Genomic DNA, 26,013 nt, shown 5'->3' on the forward strand with positions numbered 1-26,013 from the left:
AGACAGCATATAAACAAGATATTCTCTTCTTCAAGAGCAATTAATAAAATTTATTTAAAACGTCTTCTTTTTTGTCAAAGAAGACAAGTACCAAACATAAATACCTCTTAAATTATTCCCATTTGAGATCATACTTACCATCAAAGAAGGTTGATCCTCCAGGTGGTTTGACTATAGGAGTATCCAGGTCCAGAATGGTTCTCATAATCAGCTCCAGTGCTTCACGTCCATACTGACAAATGAATGAGAGGAACATGTGATGCAACCATTAGTATTTCATCAAGGCACAAGCATATGTACGTAAGAAAGGTATATCATACAAAATCAATTTGTCACATTTCTACAAATGTACTGGATAATTAGCATGTCATCAAAATGAGTAAATAGTAAAGACTGCAAGACAACATTTTTTGTCTTTTAATAATATTTAGAGGTACATACATTCCTGTGAACTTATTCTTTCCTTACAAAGTGGATTTCAAATGATTTATACAAGTTTATTGGAGAAATAAAAATGTCTGACAGAATATTCCACATGATATCTATATAAAAAGAAGTTTAAATTCATGGTAGCATCTCACTCAGCTCCAGTAAATTCTCCTGAAGAGTAAGCAAACTGTTGCGGATGTCAAGCACCTACCTTTGTATCAATGTTGAATCGACTCAAGTCTTTGGATTCTGTAGCTCTCCTATCACCGTGAGTAAGTGCTCCCTGCAATATGACAGGATTGATATAAATAAGATGAGTTGAAGAAAGTCATCATCATGACAAAAATACTATCTTCAAGGTTGTGAAAATGAATTCAATGAAAATAAGAAGACATCACTAACTTGTTGCTGAACCGTACATAAAGTACTAAACTGAACACCAAAAGTACTTGTTAGTGTCAAGGATTAATATGTGAAAGCATCATCAAGTTCTTTATTAGAGTTGTATTACAATATCAATTACATGTATGTGGGAGTACAATTTCATCAATTACTGAAACTTTTCACTTAATCTGCTACAATTGCTAAGAGCAAACTGGTAATTTTCAGTTGTGAAAGTCTACTTTATGTCACATACCTGTCTGCTGAAATGTAATTTTCAGACTTACCAGACTTTCGAGTCGCTTAGCAACGATGGAAGCAAATCTCTGTTCTCCCGCTAGCTCTGAGATGAGGAAGACATACTCTGGTGCTGTTACCTGATTAGATCTATGAGTACGACCTACGAGGGTAGAATGATAGAAGGTGGCTTAGTGATTAGATGAGTGGTTGTAAGTCAAAGATTCAAAATCCAGTTTATCTGGTTGTGCAATTGAGGAAGGCATCGACCCTAATGTATCTAGTCCCTCAAATAGTGCATAAAGTCATAACCTCTCAATAAAATTGCATAAGAGGGCATATTTGTTTCCCCATACTAGTCAGGTGACATGGGCATCAATCAATATAATGAAAGTTGACTATTTTAAACTGAACCAAGACAAGTTCAAGATATCAAGTATATACAATTCGATCATCAGGAAAACCTCTTCTGGCTGTATATATATATATCCAATAAACATGAATACCAATGGAAAGCAATCATTCATACCATCAGCTCCTGCTCTGTGGAATTCTTTACCCTTAGCAATTAGGGCTATATGGCTCTTCTCTTGATACATATTTTAGAAAACCCTGAACACCTTTCTCTTCTTGCATGCAGTAGTGTTGTATTTTTCGTTAATAGTTTAAGGCAACCAATTTCATAGTGTAAAGTGCAGGGAGAATTAAATTAAGACAATTCGGACAAATTGAACGTTATTATTGTTCAGGTCTATCATCAACACTGATTCCTAACTCTTAAATGGCAAGGAAATAGTGGACATCAAAACTGAAGAAGAAAAACATCTTATTCTTTAGAATTCTACACAAACGTAAGTACTCAAAGGATTTTTATCTCTAAAAACAACAATGACCATCATAGCGAACATAGCTGGATGTTAATAAAAGTCTTACCGAACTGTTGAACAGCTTTATCTGCACTCCAAGGTAATTCTAATGTTATATGAACTCTCTTCTTTTGATTGGCTACTCTTCTATCAGCCTGTAGTGAGATTCCTGAACTTGCTGCTTCTGAGATGATAGCTACATACTGTCAACCACCAAACACAACAAAAACATTTATTCATAACTAAGTATGATGCTCAATTGAAATTAGCACCATTTACTTTTTCTGTTTTTCATTAGCTGAATTGAGCATAAGTCTATTGGTAAATGTTAACCTCGGGCACATGGCAAATCCACTCCACACTGACTCCAAAACTGACTGAGCTTTTACCATTGGGGGTAATGTAATTATTTGATAAGTCTGTTGTTGGTCTTGTTGATGTGAATGGGTATTAGAAAAGAATACTTGTAAATTCTACAATAGAAGAGTGAAGTTTTGTGCATCAACCCAAAGAACAAGGGGCAAAACCTACTCTCATACCTATTAACAATCTCTATCTCTTAAAGTTACTGGTCCTAAAGAATCTAGAAAATAGATAAGTCTTGACAAGAAAAGTAATAGAAAGACTAGGGTGTTATGAGCAATTGCTGCAAAGGTCTAACATCAGGAGTAAAACAATATAATGAAATGGATATAATTCAAGACCAAAAATTTACAATTCTCTTCAATACATTCTTACCACAAAACTTAAAAAGTTATGAAAGCATATGTCTCACCTTCTCACCTTCCATGAAGCGTCTCTTCTCGGTCAGGTTTAGGATCTCAAGTGGAATGTCATATTCACTTCTAGATTCATACTGGACGCCATTATCATGACTCACCACTCGACCCTTACGACCTGTCATCTGATTAAAGCAAATGGTATACCACAATTAATCTCTTTGTAAGTGGCAACACACAAGTACATGTACTTCAAAACCAAAAAATGATATGAACATACAAGAACAAAGGCTGTTTTGACAAAAATGCATTCTTATTTTTAAGTTATTTCATGGATGGAACATAAATGTGTACCACTCTCAAAACCTACAAAATTCTCTGTTTTAAAAATAGACAGAAATGTGTATTCGATCACATACTGGGAATGGAAGCGCAGGATTATTTATTGACCGTTGCGTTTGTATAATTTTATCATTTGCATGATTATATTCTACATATTTTCATATGTATTTGCAAATTGTGAACAATTCAGCCATTGGATGCTCATCATGATTTCTATTAAACCATGAATAAAGGAAAAAAAGAACACAGAACTATTCTATTGACCACCTTACCTCTGCAACATTATCGGGTCCACCTAGTTCATCAATGAGTTCATCTAGTGTGTTAGGAGGTAGTTCAGCTGAGAGTTCTTCCAGAGTATCCATGAGTTCTTGTCTCATCAGTCTTCCTCTCTCGTATGCATCCATGCCTGGTAGTACACTACTCTTGGTAGCTATGGACAAAAAGTAAACACATGTTTGATAAATAATAATAATCAGCATTTATACAGCGTCATCTCTCTAGAAATTCTATCCCGAGGCGCACTATTTCAGTATTGCCCCAGCTATGCTAGCTGCCATTACAGCGCTCTAGCATTTCAAGGAAACAATTCCTGCAAGGTACCCATTTACCTCACCTGGGTCGAGTGTGGCAAATGCAGATTAATGCCTTGCCAAAGGACATTAGTGCCATGTCGGGATCGAACCGCGACCTTTCAATTTCAAATCAAGTGCTCAAACCTGACTATGACACTTCTACATAAAGCTTTATGGTAAAGCACTATTCTGTGGAGGTGTCATGGTATTCATTCACTTGACTATTAATCCAAGGATTGAGCATTCGATTCAGAGTCCTGCGCTAATTTTCTTTAGCAAAAAATTCACCCATATCTACTACTCTCCAACCGGTGTAAATGGATACTCAATATGCCAGAGCACTTCACATATGGTCTCCAGCTGTGACCAGGGGAATAATGTTAGGCACAAGAAGCGTCACAGCGTGCTGGACATGTGCGCTACATAAGAAGCCACCATTATCATTATCATTATCATTATTATTATTACCAATAGACAGAGAATAAAACAAGAAACACTTACAGATACACAGGAATTCAAAGCAAGTACGTTTCAGTAGATGGAATATTATACAACCTGACTGTGTTCTAATATGGCAGTAAACACAATGTCATCAGATGTACAAAACTTAGATCATTGAGAGTGACAGATGACAGTTTTTGTTATTAGCTAGTGAAATCCTTGCTTCTGATTGGTTGTCAGCAGATTTTTGTCATTGAAAAAAGGCTTTGTGAAAACAGTCCCTGGTAATTTAACCTCTCAAATATTAACATTCTTATTGACATTCTTGTTCTTTGTTAATCCTTTTCAAACTGTTACTAACCTGTTTCTTTAATTGTTTTTCTTTTATTTTATCTTGTTTCAAAGCATACCTGCCAACATTTGAAAACAAGGATTAGGAATTTCTAGCACGGTATGCCTCTGAAAATAAGAAATATGTGCCCGTAACAGGCGTTTACACATGCAGCAGCAGTGTAACTGGCAATACATGGTAAATCTGTACAAAAAAGCGAATACAAATTCGCTGCTCGATCATGCAGCCATTCAACACATGCAATACGTGAACTCTCAAATCGCGGCACATGATAAAACAAGCTTAATTCAGAAAATCAGAATATTCCGGATTATTCGGAAAGGTTGGCAGGTATGACAAAGGTTGTATTGCTCTTTAGCATTACACCTTCCAACCTCTCAGCAGAGGATTTAAGCTTACCTGAAGGAACTGATGATGAAAGACCCTGTAGGGTAGTAGCTGCTGCATCGGTAGATAGAGACCTTGGTGCCTTTGGGAGGATCCCCAGAGCTCTTAAAGCGTTGTCTGCAGCAGAATCAACGCTATCTATCTCATGAGAGGCGCTCTTAGATTTAGATGATGAAAAGGGAGATAACGAAGCTTTCTTGTCCTTTGGTTTCTTCGTCTTCTTTGTTTTTGGCTCTTTGCCCTTCCTTCCACTCCTGTTCAACCATGGGTCTGAAAGAAATCACATTTTACTGTTTTAGAAAACAAACGCATGTTGATTAAGTGTAATGAGGGAAATGTAATGAAGGGCATGCCAGGAAAAGTTCTCACCAGGTCCTCCCTCCATTAGTAAAGCGTCCATGGTAATAATAATAATAATAATAATAATAATAATGGGTTCTTGTATAGCGCTCATGTCAGTCAGATTTGACCCTCCTTGCCTTCAAGGTATTTTCACAGCCCCTTTGACCAATTCCTCTCCATGTGTCGAGAGTCAGAAATGTAATCATCTTGAAAACATATTAGTGACATAATAGGGATTCAAACAGCGCACCATAATATCTGTAGTGCACTACACCACAACATCTTGTATGTACTTTTCTGTTCCCTGAGTTACAAAAGTTGAATTATTTCATGATCTATTCTTTTTAAATATCTTTTTTTTCACTGTAAGTTTAAAACATTAAAAAAGAAATAGGTCCTCACCATCATCAGAATCTGAGTTGTTGTTAAATGGATTGAAGTCATCTTCATCATTGTCTGAATCAAAGATAGGCGAGTCATCATCATACGACGATGAAGAGGACGATGATGAGGCATCGTCATTATCCTTCTCTTTCTTCTTGGTCTCCTTGGTTTTCTTCTTTCTTTGTCCTCCATCATCATCATCATCATCATCGTCATCATCATCATCATCAGTGCCACCTGATGAGCTTTCACTGTCTTCTACCCACCAGTCTCTGGTCACTCCCTTCTTCTTCCACTTCTTACCTGAGATAGAATACAAGAATACAATCACATCACATTCATGTGTCGCCTGAGATAGAATACAAGAATACAATCACATGACGTTCATATGTCGCCTGAGATAGAATACAAGAATACAATCACATCACATTCATGTGTCACCCGAGATAGAATACAAGAATACAATCACATGACGTTCATATGTCGCCTGAGATAGAATACAAGAATGCAATCATATCACATTCATGTGTCACCCGAGATAGAATACAAGAATACGATCACATGACATTCACGTGTCGCCTGTGATAGAATACAAGAATGCAATCATATCACATTCATTTGTCACCTGAGATAGAATACAAGAATACAATCACATGACATTCATATGTCGCCTGAGATAGAATACAAGAATACGATCATATCACATTCATGTGTCACCCGAGATAGAATACAAGAATACAATCACATGACATTCATATGTCGCCTGAGATAGAATACAAGAATACGATCACATGACATTCACGTGTTGCCTGAGATAGAATATAGAAGTTGTCAACAGTGCGACTATTCCAGTATTCGACTACTTGTCGCAGCCCAAGTGGATTTATCTCAAACTTTACAAGATCCAATTCTCTAGTTATCTCTACTCTTTTCATAACCAACTTGATACCAGGGTGCATTTCCTCTTCCAGGGGTGATAGTGAGCACTGAAATAAAAAAAAATTCCCCTTCAACCACACCACCTTTGAGTAAAAAAAAAAGAGGAATTGGTGGAAAAAATGGCATCTAACAACATTCCACCCATTTTGAGTAAGAAAAATTGGGAAATAATAGGGAAGAATAGAGAATATAAGGGGAAAATCGGTTAAAGAAAAAAGAAAAAAATCGAGAAACCGATTAAAATCAGGTTTTTTATCAGGCCTGTTTTCACATGTAAGAGAACAATCCAGAGACATACTGACCTGACTTTTTCCTCTTCTTTCCTCTCTTGCGTTTGCTCCCCTTATTATCCTCATTGTTGTCATCATGCATGTGACCATTGAAGCTCAGTCCTAGCATACTCATGGTCTTGTTACGATCAGGCACAGGAAAGTGCTTCTCCACCAATGTTGTGAATACACCTCTGTAGATGTATGAATGGTAAAATGGAAAAAAGGGAAAATCAAAAGGCAATGTTGAGCATTGTGAACAAAAATGAAAAATCCCCCAGACTGAATTTAACGATTTTGGACAATAACATTTTTTGCAAACATACAATATTTCCTTACACCATAGGTTATTGCAATATATAACATACATATGGGTCACCTTAATCTATAAACTTGATCACAACTATACAATTGTGATTATCAGCTTATGTGAGTAACTTTATACTACTGGTTGAAAGTATGTAGTCCGAATAACTTACAAGGGTTATCAGCTTATCATGACTTTGTGAGGAGCTAAAACTTTGATGATATGCATACTCTTTTTGCTGTGAAAGATCTACAGAACATGCAATGGACTACTTTAGATGACCTTTGACACACATACAGTGTCAATCAATATCACACACCAAACAATTTTGAAACAGAGAGACTCACTTTCCAGCAATGAATGATTTACCATCACTAAATCAGCAACTCTTTCAATCACATCTGAAACATGTGCATTGAAACAAAGCAATCCAAATGAAAGTGGCTACAATTTCATGAAGCACTTCATGTCATATCATAGTACAGTGAAACCTGTCTATAAAGACCACCCAAGGGAGACAAGAAAAGTGGTCTTTATAGGCAGGTGGTCTTTGGCTAGAGGTGCCCATGGTACATGTTTCAATGAGAAACCATTTTCATGGGAAACAAAAAATGTGGTCTTTGTAGACGGGTGTTTTTCACTAAAGCAGGTTTTGACTGAAGTTACCTTGCTGTAGAGACAAAATCATTGAGTTCTCCTCCTGCTTCTTCTAAGGCATCTAAGGTCCTGGCTTCACCCGTTGACTGAAGACCAATCACTACACACTGCAGGCACGTAGGGAGGAATGAAACGTGGGAAATACCATTACAAAAAGTAAACATTCATCATACACTTATGACAGTAAAATGCAGGACTGAATGTCAGAATACTCATTACTAAAATACTCAATGAAAACTATAAATGTTTAGTGGGATACATATCAGGTAGAAAGGAGTATCTTTCAAGACAACACGGTGTAGTTATATTTGCTAAACATTATTTGTAAAGGGGTGATAGTGAGCAATTTTATTTTTCCTCCTCAACCACGCCCCCCTTGAGTAAAAAAAAAGAAAGAAGAGGATTCGGGGGGGGGGGGGGGGGGGGGAATGGCATCTAACAACATTCCCCCTGTTTGAGTAAGAAAAATTAGGAAATAATTGGGAAAAATAGGGAAGAATAGAGAAATAAGGGAAAATCGGGAAGAAAAAAAAAAAAAAAAAAAAGGAGAAAAAAAATGGGGAAGAAAAAAAAAAGGGGGGAAGAAAAATAAATAAATCAGGAAACCAGTTTAAATTGGGTTTGTATCAGGCCTCTTTGTAAGGGCTCAGCACATTATCATATTCACAGCACTCAGTATGACAAGATGGCTGAATCATCCAACCAATATGAGATACAGCTTCAATACATTGAGCCAAGGATGATTTCTAGGTGCCTAGGTCAAAACTGAGAACATCATCAGACAAGTTAGATCTCATGGATATTGAAGACATTTAACTCTCCCTAAAAGCATTCTATATTACCTTTCCATGCTTGACCGAGTCCCTGGCCAGCTTGACCAGATGCTTGACCTTGGCTGCAATACAGAGATACTTGAAGAACCTCTGATGAGCTGACCAGAACTGACCCCACATAGACTTGCACATACGTTGGTCAGCGTCCATTAGCTTGGCTGCCTTCTGGAATCGGTCTCTTGCCATATGCCACTGGTAATATCAAAGATAAACTGTAACAATCAGAATGGGCTTCTATTTTGCATGCCTTCTTACATCACATCACAAGTACCATTATCGTTTGAAAATAAATGAAACAGACTAGAAGAATGAAATGTGTCCAAAACGAAAATCAGAGTAGAAAAACAGGAGTAAGAGAATTTCTACAAATATTTTTTCCTCTTTTCTTCATTTTAAATTCCACATAAATATTGACAAGTGCAATATAAGAAATTACAACAAGGGAAACGCTCTCGGCGGTCTCGCCTGCATAACGCAATTCAATATGATAAACCAGAACGTCAAAGTACCATAAATAATCAATGGAGCAAAATCTCACAATTCTGTGTAGAAGTTTAGTGTTTCAAATTTAGCTCTACCAGATAAGGCAAACCAAATCAAAATAAGTCAAGAAATGAGGGAAAAGAAGCAATTTGTTATTTTTGGAATAAATTTGCATAAATTACCATAATTAATTAATGGACAACAATTTCGAAATTCTGTGTAGAAGTTTAGTGTACCAAAGCTAGCTCTACGATATAAAGCAGACCCAATCAAAATCGGTCGAGAAATGAAGGAGAAGAAGCCTTTTTTGTGATTTCGATTAAATTTGCATAAATTAGCATAGAAAATGAATTTCACGATTCTGTGTAGAAATTTTAAATCCCCCTCCTAGCCCTATCATATGAAACAATCAGAATCAAAATTGGTTGAAAAATATCGAAGAAGAAGCATTTTGAAAATCTTGATGTTGATGCCACAACAAAGTCTAAGTTTGTTGACCTTAAATGACCTTTGACCGTAACTTAGTGACCTGAAATTCTACTTACATGATTGGGGAGACTTGATAACCCTATAGTCCAAGTTTCATTGACTAAGAACTTATACTTTCAAAATTATATCAAAAATTCAAAAACTTAACCTTAGGTTAAGTTTTCGATGATGATGCTACAACATAGTCCAAGTCTGTTGACCTGAAATGACCTTTGACCTTGACTTTGTGATCTGAAATTCTACTCACATGATTGGGGATACTTGATTACCCTATAGTCAAAGTTTCATTGACTAAGAACTTATACTTTAACTAGATGGAATTCGACTGCGCGCAGTCGAAAATGATGCCTCCGTTATAGAGCAATTTTACAAACCAAAACAGAAAAAAAAAATTGAATTCACGTTCAATGGTAATCCATTGACAGGTTCTCAGAATATTGTGATTACAAGCAATTTCTCATATACATATATGACCCTTTGATCTTTGACCTCATGACCATAAAATCTACTCAGTTATTGGCTCTGCAAGATGTTCTGAGTTAAATAGTAATCCATCTGTCAGTTCTAATGAGAATGCGTTCACAAGCTATTTTTGCATACATAATGGGCCCATGACCTTTGACCTTTGACCTTATGAACCAAGAATCTACTCAGTTCATTGGCTCTGCAAGTAACAAACATGACCTAATTTTGGCATGAATCCATCAATCGGTTCTTGAGATAACGCGATCACAAGCTGTTTTTGCATTCATAATGTGCGCTGTGGCCTTTGACCTTTGACCTACGTGCTCCAAAATCTAATCAGATTGTCTTCCTATGGTGATACACACTATCATTAAGTTTGAAGTTTAAATCTCCAGTGGTTCTTGAGATATTATGATAACAATCTCAATGTATGGAATTTCATAAGTTGACCTCTGTGACCCTTGACCTTTGACCTACGTGCTCCAAAATCTAATCAGATCGTCTTCCTATGGTGATACACACTATCACTAAGTTTGAAGTTTAAATCTCCAGTGGTTCCAATATTACCGTATCCATATATGACTGTATAAATAGACAGTTTCTGCATTTTGATATGTATTATTGATTTCTTAATGCGTATTTTGTTATTATTATGTTCTTATTTAATGTACTTTCTCTATCAATGTGTCCTATCACATCCTTCTCACTATGACTGTATAAACAGACAGTTTTCTGCATTTTGATATGTTTTATTGATTTCTTAATGCATATGTTGTTATTATTAAGTTCTTATTTAATGTACTTCCTCTATCAATGTGTTCTATCACATTCTTCTACCTTTGATTACTATGTATTTTAAATTTGTCTATAAATCGATAATAATGTCTCCCAATTTGGATAACTTTCAATCATCAATAATAATTTTCCATAATTTGGATAACTTCAAATCAAATCAACTCAAATTCATAATGTTATACAGTTTTGCTAATTTCCAATATTACCGTATCCACATGACTGTATAAACAGACAATTTTCTGCATTTATCATACATGCATAGTTTGAACAGCTCTTTTTTGAATCCTTCTTTAAAATAATCCTAATAGTATTTGATCTACATGTATATTACCGTTAGTTTTAGTTACACATTCATTTATAAATTATGTTGACCTTATCTTTATATTTTGTTTTATGTATGCACCAGCCAATGTGGAGAGCCTCTCGACAGAATTTTTTAAATTCTTTTAGGTGATCCTCAGGCATTGGCTGGTGCTAAATATCATTATGTTTACAGTATGTTCTATCATTTGTTAACCTTGTGATATTTTGTATGTTATCATCTTGCCTGGAAATGAAATAAATAAATAAATAAATAAATAAATATTATGATAACAATCTCAATGTATGGAATTTCATAAGTTGACCTCTGTGACCCTTGACCTTTGACCTACGTGCTCCAAAATCTAATCAGATCGTCTTCCTATGGTGATACACACTATCACTAAGTTTGAAGTTTAAATCTCCAGTGGTTCTTGAGATATCATGATAACAATCTCAATGTATGGAATTTCATAAGTTGACCTCTGTGACCCTTGACCTTTGACATACGTGCTCCAAAATCTAATCAGATTGTTTTCCTATAGTGATACACACTATCACTAAGTTTGAAGTTTAAATCTCCAGTGGTTCTTGAGATATCATGATAACAATCTCAATGTATGGAATTTCATAAGTTGACCTCTGTGACCTGTGACCTTTGACCTACGTACTCCAAAATCTAATCAGATCGTCTTCCTATGGTGATAAATACTATTCCCGAGTCTTAAGTTTAAATCTTAAATGGTTCTTGAGATATTGTGATAACGGTCAAACGGGACGTACGGACGTACGGACGGACAACCCAAAAACATGATGCCTCCGGCACCACCTTCGGTGGCGGAGGCATAAAAATGATATCAAAAATTCAAAAACTTAACCTTAGGTTTTTGATGTTGACGCCGTCGCCGCCGCCATCGCCGCCGTCGCCGTCACCGGAAAAGCGACGCCTATGTCTCGCTTTTTGCTACGCAGGCGAGACAAAAACACACATACTGCTATTAAAACGTAAATTTACAGGAGGAGACTTACATGTACTTTATAGCAGTTATAGATTTAATAAGATTTGAATAATTTGCCTCAAATTTCTTACATGACAAGAACATTTGATCACCAGTTGACATGACTTACTTTCAATTCATACCAACATGATACTTTCTACTAAGATACTGTGATAAGAATTGGAAGTTAGGACTTACCAGTCTGACCGACTTGTTGTAGATACGTTTGAAGGATTCTGAGAGAGCTACTTCTTTGATCTTGAAGGTAACTCCATGGAAACTAAGCTGTCTGGCCAGGTATGTCCCTCTCAGCTTCAAGTCCATAGCAACCACTTCCATAGCACCAACTCCTCTAGAATGTTAGATATGGCAAGTTCTCTTTAAGTTTGAAGGTAACTAGGTGAATCTCTTTAAACAAGCATTAAGATATCAAACATAACTACAGCTATCAAAACCTAAAAGTGACTATAAAGTAATTTAAAATAATTGATGTTTTCAACGTCACAATCTCTCCCCTTTTTATGGGGATCACTTGAAAAGAATGAAAGTAGTATATTCAACAAATTTAATTAATGCCAGCAGCAGAAGTACATAGATATCAAAGATTATGATCTATTTCCAACTAACAACCGGAATCCCACCCCCCCCCCCACAAAAAAAAAAAGCTTCATGGTGTTCAAGCATAAACAGCTCTGTTATGATCTTTTGAAAACTTGTGTAACATTAGCCACAAACCACATGTTGCATCCTGAACACTTTTGTTTGTGAGGTATAAATGTACCCCATGCATTCATTACCTTCTCTCAATGGCTTGGATGTAAGCATTGAAGTCCGGGAAAGCTGAGCCCTTTCCCCAGATACCAAGACGTGACATGTAGGCCATATTACGAGGCTCAGAAGCACCTATGTGAGGAGATACATTCAATGACAATGAAATTATTCTTGTTCATGGCATATACAATGTATGTATTTACAAATTGAAATTTCAAAAATTAAGAACAAAAATCTGTTGCTTCCCTCTTCCATTCGTGCTGTCCATATTTTCTGAACTTGTTTATTAGTTTAAGCTTTCTGACTGTTCAGTTTCATTTTCCTCTATAATTCATCTATTCATTGGAACTGCATCTGTTCGTATCTTCAAAAGAGACTTCAAGCACTGTACTCTTCACCTAAAGCACCAAGGACTGTCTTCATTAGGTTCCCATGTACACCCATATGCTCTACCAGATTCTTTGGTACCCACCTTATACAAATCAATCAAACAGACCATTAGGAATACAATTGTCACAAATTCAGTAGCACACACAACTAAAACAAAGACTGGTAACCCACCTGTAGCACTGCAGTATACCACTCTGGCCTTTGGGAGTTGTTTCTGTAGCTCTAGTACTGTGATACCAGTCTTGGTTGGTTTAGCTGACCCTGTAGGTACCAGGTTCTTAGCTTTGTGACACTCATCAAACACAATCTAGGAACCAGCAGTCAAGAAATCATAAATGATAAACCATTTCATTTACAATAAACAATTCAATATGTAGTGCTTCAAAGTAGAACGATTTATTACAACTTTAACAACTTTATTTACAGCCATCATTTTCATGATCCTATTCTCATAATTACCTTAACCAACAAACTCAATAGGGAGTTTTCAAAGATTCATAAAGAAGTACAGTTTTATGTATCAGCATCAATCATGCACTAAACAGAAAAGTAAAATTTTATATTTTGCATTAAAAAATCGGTCCATGACCGCAAATTTTGATTAGTGTAATGAAATGTTGGTTACCTATTTTACTTCAATGCCCCCTCAAAAGAAAGTACAAAAGCTTTAAGACCTATCATAAAGAACTACATAATTGACGACTATGACCTTACCAAATGGCATAAGCAAATACGTTTTACTCAAGCCATCGGCTCATGGCTATGAGACCACTGCTCTACCAATCACAATGCTCTACTATCATCTTAAACTAGATTGATCAGTTTTAGCATGGTTATAGGAATAATGTTTAAAGGATACAACTCCATCGAAATCCTTGCCAAACCAGTGAAGGATCTGTTTGAGACGAGTCCTATACTTGCTACGGTTCTGACTCTCTCCTATTAGTGAGGAGTAGGTAGCGAAGATGACACCTTTCCTCACGTGACCGTTCTCCGTTGAGTTGATCTTGGCATACTTGAACTGTGTAGGGGTAAGGAATGTACATATATGTCAATGAGAGGAAAACAGATCAAAGAAAGAAAGGAAAAGATATGAGTGAGAGAGAGAGAGAGAGAGAGAGACAGAGAGAGAGAGATAGAGAGAGACAGAGACAGAGACAGAGCAGAGAATTGGAAAATGTGAAATATGAACACATTCAACAGATAAACAAAAACGCATTTCCTGGGGATAAATTTGTACTCAATATAACTCTGAATATTCAGTGTTCATTTGCAATGGCATCGTGAGCTACATGTAGCCTTTTACTTGCATTGCAAACTCGAATATCTACGACTACTCTGGAATTTGTTAGTGCATTTGATAGTATCTGGACCCTTCAGTATTGGATCTAGTTGCTATCAGATTTAACATGATGTTACCCCATTTTATAACAATATGTGTTGGTGTTGTACATTGTTTATTGCTTTTAGCAGGTATTTGCAAACTTGATATCATACTGCTTGGTAAAACCCACAATAATCTAAAGACCAAATTAATAACAGGACTTACACACTTTACTAAACATAACAACCTGTATGACCATCTTACCTTGTTGAGTGAATGAACAGGTATGTTACTAGCACCAATATCCTTCAGATCTCTCATTGCATCGTATTTCAAGTCATTTGAAACACTCAACCTGTGAGAGAGAAAGCATTAAATATTTGTTAGGGTTCTGCCTCAGAAGGTCAATGGCCTATGCAGTTCCGTTCCACATTTTTGTTTTTACTGTAATGTATTGTTTATATATACATATATGCTATTGTTCATATTATATATGTTCTTAATGGTATGCTTTTAATGGAATGTGGAAATGAACTTAAACTTGACCTTAAATGTTCTGATTAATATCTTACTGGACAAACGAGGCCCCTAACCAAGTATTGAATGTTATCAAAACTATTACTCATGTATGGTTAAATGCAGAAAGCAGTCAAACCAATACACTATCCTAAGAATTACTACCCATTACAGGCATTAGTACAAACTTTTAATATGTTTGTTATTTTCAATCACTGCAGTAAAGACCTTGGTCTATAAAGCAATTACAAATATCTTTGAATCTAAACTAGAAACCTTTCATATCATTAATTTTCAGAGTACTCTCTTCCTCCAAGGATGCAGTTCTATTCTAGTTACTAATCTCTCCTCAATTTCATCTCAACTACCTTTCATGAATACTTCTTCATAGGGGGGGGGGGGGGTCTTTTTCTTACGAATGAGGTACATGTGGTTTACTAGGCAAATTTCCTATTCTACATTTCCACCTGAAACAAAGTTCTTTGAATGACAACTATTTAATATTTCTTACCAGAGTGCTCTTTTCCTGCCTAGAGCATAGTTTTCTAAGATGACTCCAGCTACTGTTCTTCCTTTCCCTACACCAGCTCCATCACCTGATCAAACACACAACACAACACCAAGAATGATAAGATTGACAATTTACATGACATTTTGCTTTAGTAAAAAAAACAGGACAAACTATATTAAAAACGATTTACATCATTGTTTGTGGCACAATGTTCATAAAACCTTTTGAATGAAGTCTTAATAAAATCTTACCACTTCAACTTCATCAAGATAACTTACAAATTTATGTTCAAAACATTAACCCATTATCAACTAGAGATTTTGTAAAAATGGCCTATTAATCACTGGGAGATCAATGTTACTCTCATTTTGACATTGTTCTGAACAATATGAAACATGTACTATTTTTCTATGCAGAATCCTACTGTAGACATCATAAGGATTACGCATGTATAACATTATCACGGTAGACCCTTAGAACGGATACTATAGCGCTTTGAAAATGGCAAAACAGACAGGCAGTTTGGGTCGGTTCAGTGAGTAAATGGAGGGGCGGTTTAGTTGCTAAAGGGTTAAACAAATAAACTTGTGAACTTTGACCTCATGATTTGGATCATTTGTTGTGTACTTTGATTCATCATTATCTTTTTCATTTCTTACTTTCACTATTTACTCTGTTGTTCAAGAGAAGGAGCACTACACACGTGTGTCATGTAATGTCTATAATCATTGGTATTATAATTTAATTCAATTTCAATTTCGGTTTTATTAAAAATATACCAAATAAAAAGTCCAAAAACTAACAATAATTGGCTCACATTGTATCATATAAAAATACATTAAAAACAGTAGATTTAAAAAATTCAGTACCATCATTACCTAGAGACATATTCATCATCCGCACTATCAAACATTTATATTTCAATTTCCAAAAAGTGCAATGATGAAAGGAATAAAGACAAAGATCTGATTGAGACTGACCTACAAGGAACCCTGCGCGTGTTCCATTGGGTAGTATCGTCTCATGCTGCTGGCATGCATACGTGATAGCTTCAAGCTGCAGAGAAGAGAGGTGCCCATAATCCATGGTGCTCTCTGGGATACTCAGATGATACCATACATTAGGAGGCTGCACACTGGCGAGGGAACTCGTCTCCACCACAGCGTCAGGGTGACTCTGACCAATCTTCACTGCAATCAGAATGGGTTTGTAAAACACAGAAAAATATGTGATTAGGAAGTTGTTGTAAGAGTAAGTGGTGTCCTTAAAATAAACCATGAAAGGGTCAGTCCAATGTGAAAGGAATCAGTTGCCCTAGAAAAAAATTGTTGGTCTAAGAAAGACTTACTCTTGAACTGCTGATATAAATGCTAACGAAGGACCCTTCACAAGGCACATTGCCAGAGTTAACTGTTAAGAAAGAGTAACCTCTGTTCTTATTGCTTGCAATTGGCACTCTTAACAAATGTAAATCATATTGGGCGACCTCAATGATTCCTTTGTTATTCAATCATATTTTGGTGTTCATTTACAGTGATCTGCACAAACTTCACAAGAAACAAAAATAGCAGGAGTATTGTTTAGTTACCATCTGGGCAACACAGATGGACCTTTTAGACTGCCTCGCAGGATTTTAGGTGGGCAATGGCACCTGAGCAACACCTCATTTTGAATCCTGGAACTTCAAAACCCCCCAAATATTTTGAAAAGCAATAATATTGAAGGTAAGCTGAACAAAAATTCCAAACATTGCAAATGGTGTCCTCTTTTCCTTGCTATCAGCAGAACAGTTGACAATCTCCAGGAGTACTCACATTTACTTGGAGTGTAGTTTGCGTAGGTGTCAGCAAAGCTCAGGGTCTCATCCTCCTCCAGGTCGTCATCGTCGTCGTCATCGATGATACGGAATGGGTGTCGCCTCGTGACAGTCAGAGTCTTGTTTACTCCCTGTATGTGTAGGAGACATGTAATAAGGGACACAGGTTAACAACTTGTTTAGATACAATGTTGAGGAAACATTTCCAGGTCCGCTTTTTCATGGATAAGGCATCCATAAGGTATCCATAAGGTATGCAAAACTTGAAGAAAAAAATAAAAATAAATTGTAGTGGCTAAAATGGAGCAGCTGTGCTCATACAGCGAAATTCTTCTGATGGAGGGCTTCACAATGTTGTATTGGTTACCGTATTTTCCGGCGTAAAGGCCGCAGTATTTTCGGGTGAGAAAAAATCAAAAAGTCGGGGTGCGGCGTATACGCAACAACAACAAAATTCAGCGGTCAAAACATCACGTCCATTTGCACGTATGGGACTATAGAAACGGTAGCATGACTAGACAACGGTACAGGACAATTCTAGAATAACTCCACACAACTTACCGACAAGTTTATGTTGCATAGTTGACATGAAGACGAAAAAACTTATTTTTCTAATAAAATCTGCCGATAGATCTAGATCTAAGTCCATACCATTGCATCGCCAAAAAGTAAACAAAGGGACAGGCCGTTACTTACGGAGCTAGCTGCCGCGCAACGCAACTGCGCAGGTCGAAAAATGCTATTTTCGGATTACACCGCACATCGAGGAAGGGGTATTGTAGGATACCAAATCTGCGTACGATACAGTACTAGCTTAAAAGTCGATGAAGATCTGCTAAATTATGATCATTTTTGAGGTTAACTTCTTGTTGATTTATAAGAATATTGATGAATTTGGTATAGTTTGTAAAAAAAAAAGAGTGTTCTACAAGAAAATTACGATCATTTTGTTTGGTCCGTTTTTTTTCTTCTCTTTTTTTTTTTTTTTTTTTTTTGTTGTAGTTTTTTTTTTCCCTCTACGAAATGTCAAAGTTGGGGGTGCGGCCTAAACGGCGGTGCGGCTTTTACGCCGGCAAATACGGTAGATACAATCCACAACCTCTATTTTTTTCAAAATGAAGAAGGCAGAATGAAGAATGTGGTATTAACTAACCTGAGAAGTTGAAGGATAAAAAGGCATTTTCATCTTTGCCATTGGGTCATCATTCTTGGGTAGTTGGAATGAAGCTGATCTGACGACAGTTGATCCATTTCCCATCACAATAGGTGAAGATGATCTGTTCGAAACAACCCCTGGGTGAGAGACTGTTTGAATAGTCCTAATAACCCCTGGTTTTATTAGGGCTGAGTCTGTATTGGATCTGGTAAGACTATATGGCTTAGTGTCATTGAGGACGATCGTCTTCTTGGTCGTTGGCTGCTGAATGCCCGGGCTTGACGGTCTAACAACAAACTTGACATACTGCTTGGTCAGTGGATTCCCTCCCTTAAGAGCGGCGAGAGTGGATGTGGTAATGGAGTTGTTGAGACCCTTCTCAGAGGATGTAGTGGTCAGAATAATGGGCTTGGTCGTGACTATTTGCTGACCGTCTGGTCTGCTGCTGATGATCTTCAGCATGCTGCCTGGTGAGCTCAGACCTCCTGCTGATGACATGGAGGTCATCTGCCGTATGACGATGGTTTGTTTAGAGGATGTCGGAAAGGCAGGTTGATGGTTCCCTGTCACTGTTCTAGTAGTACTGATCATATGCTGTAATAGTCAATGTTAACAATTCATTATTCTCATTGATTGCTTTGAAAGTCAATATTCTTATCTCATGAATGCCAAAACCATTGACAATTGGTAATGACATAATGGAAAATTAGCCTTAGGGGCAGGAAAGGTTTTAATTACAGACATCTTCAGGATACGTTAAAATAAAAAACACAAAGAGAACAAAGGAGGTATGATCCTTTTCGAACAAACTGGTAATTTTGTCTTTAATTTTGTTAACTTCTTTCTAGATTATTCCAGAACAAAATTGTCAATATCCAAACAATGACTTACCTAAGAACATTTTTTCTGTTGCTGATATAAAAAGCAGACTTTTTGATCTATAAAACAATAACTTATCCACTATACCACATATTGACATACATGTAAGATGGTCTTAAAATTACCTGTGGCTGGTTATATGAGCTCGAAGGTGTTTCTTGCAACATCTGTAGAAGTGGATCCGATTCTTCTTCCTCCACACCACTAGCAGCCATGGCCTGGCATTGAAATAGAAGAAAGGGAGGAGGGATCGATAGAGAGAACGAGAGAGGGAATGAGAGAAAGAGAGAGGGAGGGAGAGACAGAAAGAGGGGGGTAGAGAGAGGGATAGAGAGAGACATAGAGAGACAGAAAGGGCGAGATGGAGAGGAGAGGAGAGGAATGGGAAGGGATGGAAAATGAAGCAGACAAACAGACACACAGAAGAAAGCAGAGACCAAGACAAACGAAGATACAATAATTGTAACAGAGACAGAGTAAACATGAGAAACAGGAAGAGAGAGAGAGAGAGACAGGGGGTGGAGACAGATTCAAATAAATAACATCCATGAGCCAATGATTCAAGTCCCATCACATTCCTGTAATTGCCTACGTGTTTCACACTATATTACTAATCAATAATTCTCTTTATATCTAGCTGTGAAAATGCAGTGAACTGCCTGTTTATATTCTGATAGCACTTTGTTCTCTATAAATACTGCATTAGTCATGGTACAATTGATCATTATCAATACCAGCACCAGTCCCACAATCACAATCATCACCATCATCATCATCATTGTCATCATCATCTTCCCTACCATCATCATCATCATTGTCATCATCATGCTCATCATTATCATCATCATCATCATCATGCTCATCATCATCATCATCATCACCATCATCATCACCAGCACCATCATCATCATCATCATCATCATCATCATCATCATCATCACCATCATCATCATCATCACCATCATCATCATCATCATCACCATCATCACCATCATCATCATCATCACCATCATCATCATCACCCTCATCATCATCATCACCATCACCACCAATATCATCATCATCACAACCACCATCATCCATCATCAAAGTGGTCGCTCACCTGAGCCAGCACACTGCTAGGATCGCCTGAGAGGGAGTTATTCTCATCATCATCCTCCATAGAAGGGTTCAATATATCATCAAGAGATAGTCCGCTCTCACAGAGGGCAGCAGACAGGAGATCGGGTGGATTGCCTGAATCCCCCATTGTAATGACTCTAGTTTCAAGATAATAGCATAAAAACATTAAAATATTTCTTTGAAGAACTTTAAGAGTGGCATAGGATTATACAAACAATAGCCCCGAAGTTTATGAACTTTTTGATCCAGTGAATATCAAGGCAATGTTGAGAAAGCTTGCCTAGCTTGGGGTTAAACCCATCAGAAAATCATGTAAAATGATCATTATTCAGTCATCCACGCCAGATTAATTGTAAGAAACAAAATTAACAATGTCACTCAGGTAAAACATTGGCAAGCTTACAAACAAGAAACAAAGTCCTTTTGTAAACTGCTGCAGTTGTGTTTATAAATCTCCAAAGAGTGAATTCCCTGTGCCCCCCCCCCCCCCCTTCCTGCCTGCCTATTAAAGAGAAGGTTGAGTTCTGGGAAGAGGTGAAAATGATTTGTGAGCATTACTCATTGTTATTATGCAAGTGTGGAAGAACATCAGATAAGACATGTTCCCTGAAAAGCATGGCTCTTCAAATGCCTTCATATTCTAAATATGCATGTAACATCGTAAAAATCGGGGGGCCGGCTTTTTACACCACGTGTTCGTGTAGTCCCATATACATCTTTCTGTGCAAGTGTTTGTAACTTTACCAAGACTTGGCCACATTTCTTATCGTTTTGATGATTCCAGAACCTTGCAATACACACAAATTCTTATATGCTAGATGATCAACCTTTTCTGGTCGGTTCCACACCGTTTCTTTCACAATGCAATCGCATGACCAGAACTCAACTTCATCTTTAAACAATAGGACAATTGGTCTTACCCTGAATACACCATTACACTTACGGCTTAGTGTACTAGCTGAATTTTTCTGCACGTTTACATATCCTACAGATCCTTCATTCGCAATCTTACCCAGTTTCATAATCTAGCACACTTTCTGACAAAATAGTCACTCTACTTTTGGAATTCCTTCATTTTTCTTTTTCCCAGGGATTTCGCTAAATGACCTAATCACTATTATTGTAAGTCAGGTAATTTCATGAAAACTGCATGTAATTGCGTTTGCTGCAGAATCAACCAACAAGGCAAATAACTCTCATCAGAGGTCACATTTTTGTAATGTAGATCACATGTTATCATCAGGAACATGTGGAAGGTAAGCAAAGACAAAGTGCTATCACTATATCAGTATCGCTCCGCCTCTGGTAACACATTTCCACTTTTTTAGTGACCAAGCCCGCGGTTTTGTTGTTGTTGGTCCCGTGTGCATGTCATATTCCTTCTACTACAACAATTATATTGATTAATGGATTCAAATCCGTCAAAATCTGCGAGATCGTCAACAAATGGTGAAACCGCGAAAGACCGTAACAGATCTGTGATTATAGGTATGTTGTGGAGTGTATAATTGTATTTTTGTTATAGAATCTAAAAACAAATGAATAAGTTGAAACATTTTGTACCTCCTCATGTCATGCTTCTACTCTATTCTACCTTGATCTTGCCTTATCTTAATTATTGTATACTTGCATGGGGGAATAGCTCTATAAACCTTATGGACAAAGTTAATGTTGTACAAAACGGGCTGTTAGAATAATAAATAATGTTTGTATTCTTGCCCATACAAATATGCTTTTCTATAATTGTAATATTCTCGAAATATCTGACTTGCACTTAAGTATAATATTGGAATATTTATGTATGAACTAGCGAAAGATAATTTACCAGATTCTTTCGTCCCCTTTTTCCAACGCAATAATACTATACATTCTTACCCTTCTAGACAGTCAAACCATTTTCATCTCCCTCGAACTCGCACCGTTTTTGCTAACAAAACAATTATTTTTACTGGACCCAAATTCTGGAACAGCCTGAATAACGAAATAGTTGAAAGCCCCTCCATTAATTCACTTAAACGAAAGCTCAGGTGCTTCCTTTTAAGTAAGTATGTATAAAAGTAATGTTGATGTCGCGCTGGATCGTACAGGTGGTCGTACAGGCGGTTATACAGACTTTGTTTTTGTTATCTCACAATGCCGTGGATTTCATCAATTTGCTTTCTCTTATTCTTCTTCTGCCTCTTCTTCTTCCACTTCTTTTTTCGTCTTCCTCTTTCTTCCTTTCTTCACCTTCTCCTACTTATCACTATTATATTATTTTCTTTACTCTTTATTTATATTTCTTGTTTCTTCTCAAATTCACTCTCCCATGTACGTCTCTTGAATCTCATACTTTACTACTCCGTTTTCGCCTATAATACCTTTTAAATCCAAACCTACTATATTGTGTTATTCAGTACGGGAGCCTATTCACATACAAGCTATGCTTTTTATTGAGGCTCCCCACATTTCACATAGTTCTACCCAGCCTGTTATAGACTATATACATATTTCGAAATTTCGTACTTATTTTCCGTACATTATATTTGATCTAAATTCTCTAATTTTGTTTAATAATTTTTTTCTTGTGTGAAATCTATTCTTATAATAATATACGCCTGTATAAAAAAGAAAAGAATATAAACTGTTTTTCTATGTAAAATGTGGAATAAATAAACTTCAAACTTCAAACTTCAAACATTTCATTCAATAGATAGATTCTAGAAGTCTAGATCTATTTTTCTTTTTTCTTTTTGTTAAAATCTGGCAATTTTCAGAATTAGACCCTAGACCCTAGTCTAGATCTAGACAACAAGTGCAGAAATTGTTTGTAGGCATAACATAGGTACATGACAATCTGACCGTTCCGTGCGTAGCTCCATGCACCTCGGGCCGAATCGCGCATTGACCGACCGCTCTGTGGGGCGAGTCATCATTTCGCCTGTATAAATCGTATTTTCGGAGTATCCATAATGCACAGGCGCTGATAACGTAGTTCACATGTTCCTCTTTATCATCGTCTTCGAATTTTTTCGATCCGATACAGAGAAGTGAAAAAAAAAACTTTCAAAGTTTTTGGCTGTCAAATTCATCGATTCGTTTCCAAAAGAGATGTATGTTAGGTTTTTAAACTTGCATGTTATGATTATTTATATATTTGTCTATATCTGTGGTGAATTTGAAGTGAATCTGACGATCCGCACAATATTTTTTACGGTTAGCAAAAATTCGCGTCAACGGCAACATTTTTCAAAATGTCCGAATTCGCACTGGCGAACGATTTATGTCACATTTTTGGCAGATAAAATAACTGCCTCTAAAACTATCGTTTGGCACCAAAAACATACTAAAATGATATTTAAGAATGTCTACTATTGATATTTGACAAGATTTGTGAAAATTATGGATTACAGACAATGATGATAAAGGATTTTAACGTGTTTTTATGTTAATAAAAAATATGTACGCGATCCAGATGTCAGGTGATCAAATTTGATGTCACGTGATTGATCGATGCCAATGTTTACACACGCAAGCTACATGTGATTGTTGACATATTTTGCTTAATCTTCATGTTTTGTGGTTTGAATGGCTCATTTTGCCGTTTTTATGGATTCATTTTTCTTTTGAAATAGTCTTTTAGTTTATAAGGTTATGAAATATCTGATTCACGGCAAAATATTATTAAAAAAAAAAAAAAAAAAAAATCCTTTCAAGCTCATGGTTTTAATAAGGTTACAAAAGTTCTTTTTTTTTTAAAGTGGCCTTCGGGGCATACATAAACATATATTTAGAATTAGTTTTTTTATTTGGGTTTTATATTTAATGGACTTTATTAAACCCCAAGCACTCCCCCCCCCCCCCCCCCCATCATCAGTACACCAGCTCTGATTTATTTGTTTTTTATTAGGTTGGTGAAAGCTAGTTGCAATGCCGCCAACTAAAAAATGGAAAGTGGTATTGCCACTTGAAAGATAATTTTAGCGTCTTCCCTAGAAGAATTAAATAAAAGGATTTGAAGAGAAACGGGGGTACTTACTGTATTGGTTACTGGCAAGAGGATGAGACCTACATTGATGATGCAGAAGACTTTGACATTTCAAAGTATACTCTTGCAGTGGACTTCATTTGTGAAGAATATTTTTTTGTTTTTCAAATGATATTTTATTTGGTACTCAAACAATATAACATGACATAAATAATATAATACAAAGTTGTGATAAGATTAATAACAAAATCATTATTAATTAAAGCATTCTGTTTGTGAAGACTTAATAATCTCATAAAGATAACAATATTGTGAGTGAATAAGATGCTACATGTTTTTCAAAACAAAATGCTCAAGTTTTGTGAATTTACAATTTTCTTTTGTTACTGAAAATGTACTGTTTATCAATCCGCTTAATCAATATCAGTAATTACATTTAAAATTAATGAACGGTTGTACCTTTGTAATAAGTAAAAACAGTTTCAAAGAGTTTTTTTAGTAATTAGTCTAGCTTTCCTTATAGAAAGTTTCATTAAAATCCAACAAGGAATAAAAAAAAGTATGGCACTTCTAGTTCAGAACTTCCCGAAAAGGTCACGCCTTTTTCTTCGTTTCCTTCGTTTCCTATGTTAAAACAATCCCAAATTTAGCTCGTCAATTAAATCTTAAAATATTCATAACTTTTTGAATAATTAACCTAGATCTAGAACAAAGATATTTATATCATTGCAATGCTTGTGCTGAGCTCTTTCCAATGGTAGATAGAGTCTAGTACTAAGTTAAACTTAGATAGAGTCTAGGCCAGATTAATGAATTTGATTTTTTTTTTGTCACATACCTACATATCACTTAGACTGCGCCTGGGTATTATTGGCCTCCCTAATTGAAAATTTTGGTTTAGAATCTACCTAGAGGTCTACTATTATAAAATGTGCAAAAGATCTACACCCATTAGAAAGCAATGCAACGACTGTGTTTACAAATGAATACCGGTAGTCTACCACTGCACTATTACTACCAAGTACCAGTGCAGCGCCAGCGCGCGGTGCGAATTAATCATGATCATACACGATGCAGATGGAGATAGATGACTCCACTGTATTTGTCCCTTAGCCTCGTGCCGTTTATGCAGATAAAACAAAAGTAACCCACTAATTACTGCCCAAAATCTGCAACATATAATGTAGCAACTGATGATAAAAAGGAAAGATACGATACCTCAGTTTATTGTCGTGAAATAATGGAGTCCCTTAACTTGAAGTTGCACTTGGTATTGCGGAAGTCCGTCGAGACGAACGAACTGCACGTGTATCCGGAGTGCATAGATCGTGCATGCATGCTGCATACACAAGATGATATGCATGCGTGCACAGTGCAGAACTGAAAAAACGGTCAAATCTTATGAGAATGTTGTATGGCATTGCCAATCTAACAAACTATTAGGAAATATATGATATAATATAATTTACCACTAAAAACTAGTTTATATGCTCATATTATATAAAAATATGTATATTATTTTTTATTTTTCATATCAATAAACGTTTGTAGTGTGGCATGAGGATTTTAAG

At 36.4% G+C, this 26,013-nt stretch overlaps 1 protein-coding gene across 1 annotated transcript in view; it reads right to left on the bottom strand.

Annotated features, from left to right (window-relative positions):
* Positions 1-25,755, bottom strand: part of LOC115918271 (protein strawberry notch homolog 1-like) — a 43,636-nt gene extending 17,881 nt beyond the window's left edge. Inside the window, exons 1-23 of the mRNA XM_030972065.1 lie at positions 25,661-25,755; positions 20,456-20,612; positions 19,479-19,571; positions 18,472-19,068; positions 17,317-17,449; positions 16,483-16,692; positions 15,503-15,587; positions 14,740-14,830; positions 14,011-14,172; positions 13,323-13,458; positions 12,788-12,893; positions 12,189-12,342; positions 8,470-8,652; positions 7,637-7,734; positions 6,697-6,857; positions 5,474-5,758; positions 4,742-4,999; positions 3,247-3,407; positions 2,689-2,817; positions 1,981-2,116; positions 1,098-1,210; positions 641-712; positions 139-232 (exon numbers count right to left, since the gene is read on the bottom strand). Coding sequence (XP_030827925.1) covers positions 139-232; positions 641-712; positions 1,098-1,210; positions 1,981-2,116; positions 2,689-2,817; positions 3,247-3,407; positions 4,742-4,999; positions 5,474-5,758; positions 6,697-6,857; positions 7,637-7,734; positions 8,470-8,652; positions 12,189-12,342; positions 12,788-12,893; positions 13,323-13,458; positions 14,011-14,172; positions 14,740-14,830; positions 15,503-15,587; positions 16,483-16,692; positions 17,317-17,449; positions 18,472-19,068; positions 19,479-19,571; positions 20,456-20,602 — 3,604 coding nt within the window. The 5' untranslated portion in view covers positions 20,603-20,612; positions 25,661-25,755. The remainder of the gene's footprint in view (positions 1-138; positions 233-640; positions 713-1,097; positions 1,211-1,980; positions 2,117-2,688; positions 2,818-3,246; positions 3,408-4,741; positions 5,000-5,473; positions 5,759-6,696; positions 6,858-7,636; positions 7,735-8,469; positions 8,653-12,188; positions 12,343-12,787; positions 12,894-13,322; positions 13,459-14,010; positions 14,173-14,739; positions 14,831-15,502; positions 15,588-16,482; positions 16,693-17,316; positions 17,450-18,471; positions 19,069-19,478; positions 19,572-20,455; positions 20,613-25,660) is intronic.
* Between the last annotated feature and the right edge of the window lie 258 nt (positions 25,756-26,013).

Source organism: Strongylocentrotus purpuratus, unplaced genomic scaffold (assembly GCF_000002235.5).
Source record: "Strongylocentrotus purpuratus isolate Spur 01 unplaced genomic scaffold, Spur_5.0 spur5_contig_862, whole genome shotgun sequence".
Classification (NCBI taxonomy): domain Eukaryota; kingdom Metazoa; phylum Echinodermata; class Echinoidea; order Camarodonta; family Strongylocentrotidae; genus Strongylocentrotus; species Strongylocentrotus purpuratus.